Genomic DNA, 1,619 nt, shown 5'->3' on the forward strand with positions numbered 1-1,619 from the left:
AAACTTTAATCTGTATAGTTGTAGTAACATTGAACCACAAGATGCATTTTGAAGTTTTCTGGCAGCATTTTCATTCGATTTTCGCGAAGAAAAGCCTTGAATGTACTAAATGTGCGCTCGACGTAAGTTGATACAAGTGGCGCCCAATTTAAATATGGAACGTTTGAAACGTTCATATTATCAGGAATAAGGGCGTTTGCCTCGCCCTTAACAATTTTATCCACACCTCTTATTGTCTCCAAGCCTAAGTTAGCTGAGAAAACGGCTTTGAATTTTTCCAACACCAATTTGGCAATAGGCCCCTGCGCTTCTATAAGCCGCTTCTCAATGTTATCCAAAATATTTAATACCTCACCAACTGGAGTTCCTACAATTACATAAAAATTGTATGTGAATTATTAATTTTTTACTGAGAATTTTGTTTTTCCACAACCTGTTTTCTGTAGACGTTCGAAAACTTTTTCCTCTAAAAGAAAACCAAAATTGCATTTTATATATATCAAATTCCCCTGAACCGATTTTTTGCTCAACAATTGCTTCGAGAATCTGACACATGCTGCATCGTCCGTTATTTGGTCAATTATTCTTTTGATGGAATCATAGTTTTCGGCATAATATACGGCTGCAATTAGCCATGTGCCCCATCGAGTTATCACCTGTATAAATTTACAAATAATTATAATTAAAATTAACAACAATAGCAATTTATCTTGACATACCGGCTGAGGAGGCAGAGGAAGATTGGGTTCCATTTCTTTGAAAACTGCCACCCTGAATGGGCTTTTCAAGAAAACTTTTTTTAAGTTTGAAATTAAGACGTCAACATCTGAGTACTTCGAGCGTAGAGATTCGCAGACCCGGTGTACGCCATGTGCGACGCAGGTGATATGAATCATATTAGGATAAAGCAGCTTCAATGATGACGCACTTTTCTTCATGTAGGGTGCTGCATCAGTCACAAATACCAACACTTTTTCACGTTGGAATCCTATTGGCCATAAAATGTGCATAGAATCGTCAAACAATGTTGCGATTGTTGATGAGTTCACCTTATCCAACACCTCCACCGGCAAGAGATAGCCGCGTCCGCTTTCACGCAACGGTCCAACAATAACGTTGGTTACACTGCGGCCTGCCTTATCTGTAGTTTCATCGATGGACACAAAGATGGGGCTTTCTCCTATTTCTAAACGAATTTTCTCCAAAACGGACTCGTAACAATCCTTCACGTAATTTTTTCTAAGAGTTGATTCATCGGGAAGGGATTCCTGAACGTATTTTTCAAAGAATGATTTGAATTCCACACTCTTCAAATTATAAAGTGGAATTCCGCATGCAATCATCATTTTAGTAATATCTGCGTAAAATACATTCTTTTCCACAAATGGTGCTATCATTTGGGTCTTGTTTTTCTTTATTTGTAATCCTTTTATATGTTTTTCACTTTTAATATGCTGCTGAATATAATATTTTTTTTCGTGATTAACTTTTACTGAACAAATATTGCAAAATAAAACGGTTCCATCAGTACAAAATACATCCGAACCAAACTCGGCAATCAGAATTTTTAAACTCTTGGTAATTTTAGACTTCGGCATTGCTTTTTTAGTTTTTACACT

The 1,619-nt window shown here is 36.6% G+C and overlaps 1 protein-coding gene across 1 annotated transcript; it reads right to left on the reverse strand.

Moving 5' to 3' along the window:
* Window positions 1–300: 300 nt before the first annotated feature.
* LOC118751601 lies at window positions 301–1,397 on the reverse strand (the record flags this gene model as incomplete). Its single annotated transcript, XM_036486419.1, has 3 exons — window positions 720–1,397; window positions 434–656; window positions 301–367 (listed from the first exon to the last, which is right to left on the reverse strand). Coding segments are annotated over exons 1-3 (968 nt in total), but the record flags the coding sequence as incomplete, so codon positions are not given.
* Window positions 1,398–1,619: the final 222 nt, after the last annotated feature.

This window comes from Rhagoletis pomonella, unplaced genomic scaffold (assembly GCF_013731165.1).
Source record: "Rhagoletis pomonella isolate Grant_MI unplaced genomic scaffold, Rhpom_1.0 Rhpom_scaffold_00834, whole genome shotgun sequence".
In the NCBI taxonomy this organism is placed as follows: domain Eukaryota; kingdom Metazoa; phylum Arthropoda; class Insecta; order Diptera; family Tephritidae; genus Rhagoletis; species Rhagoletis pomonella.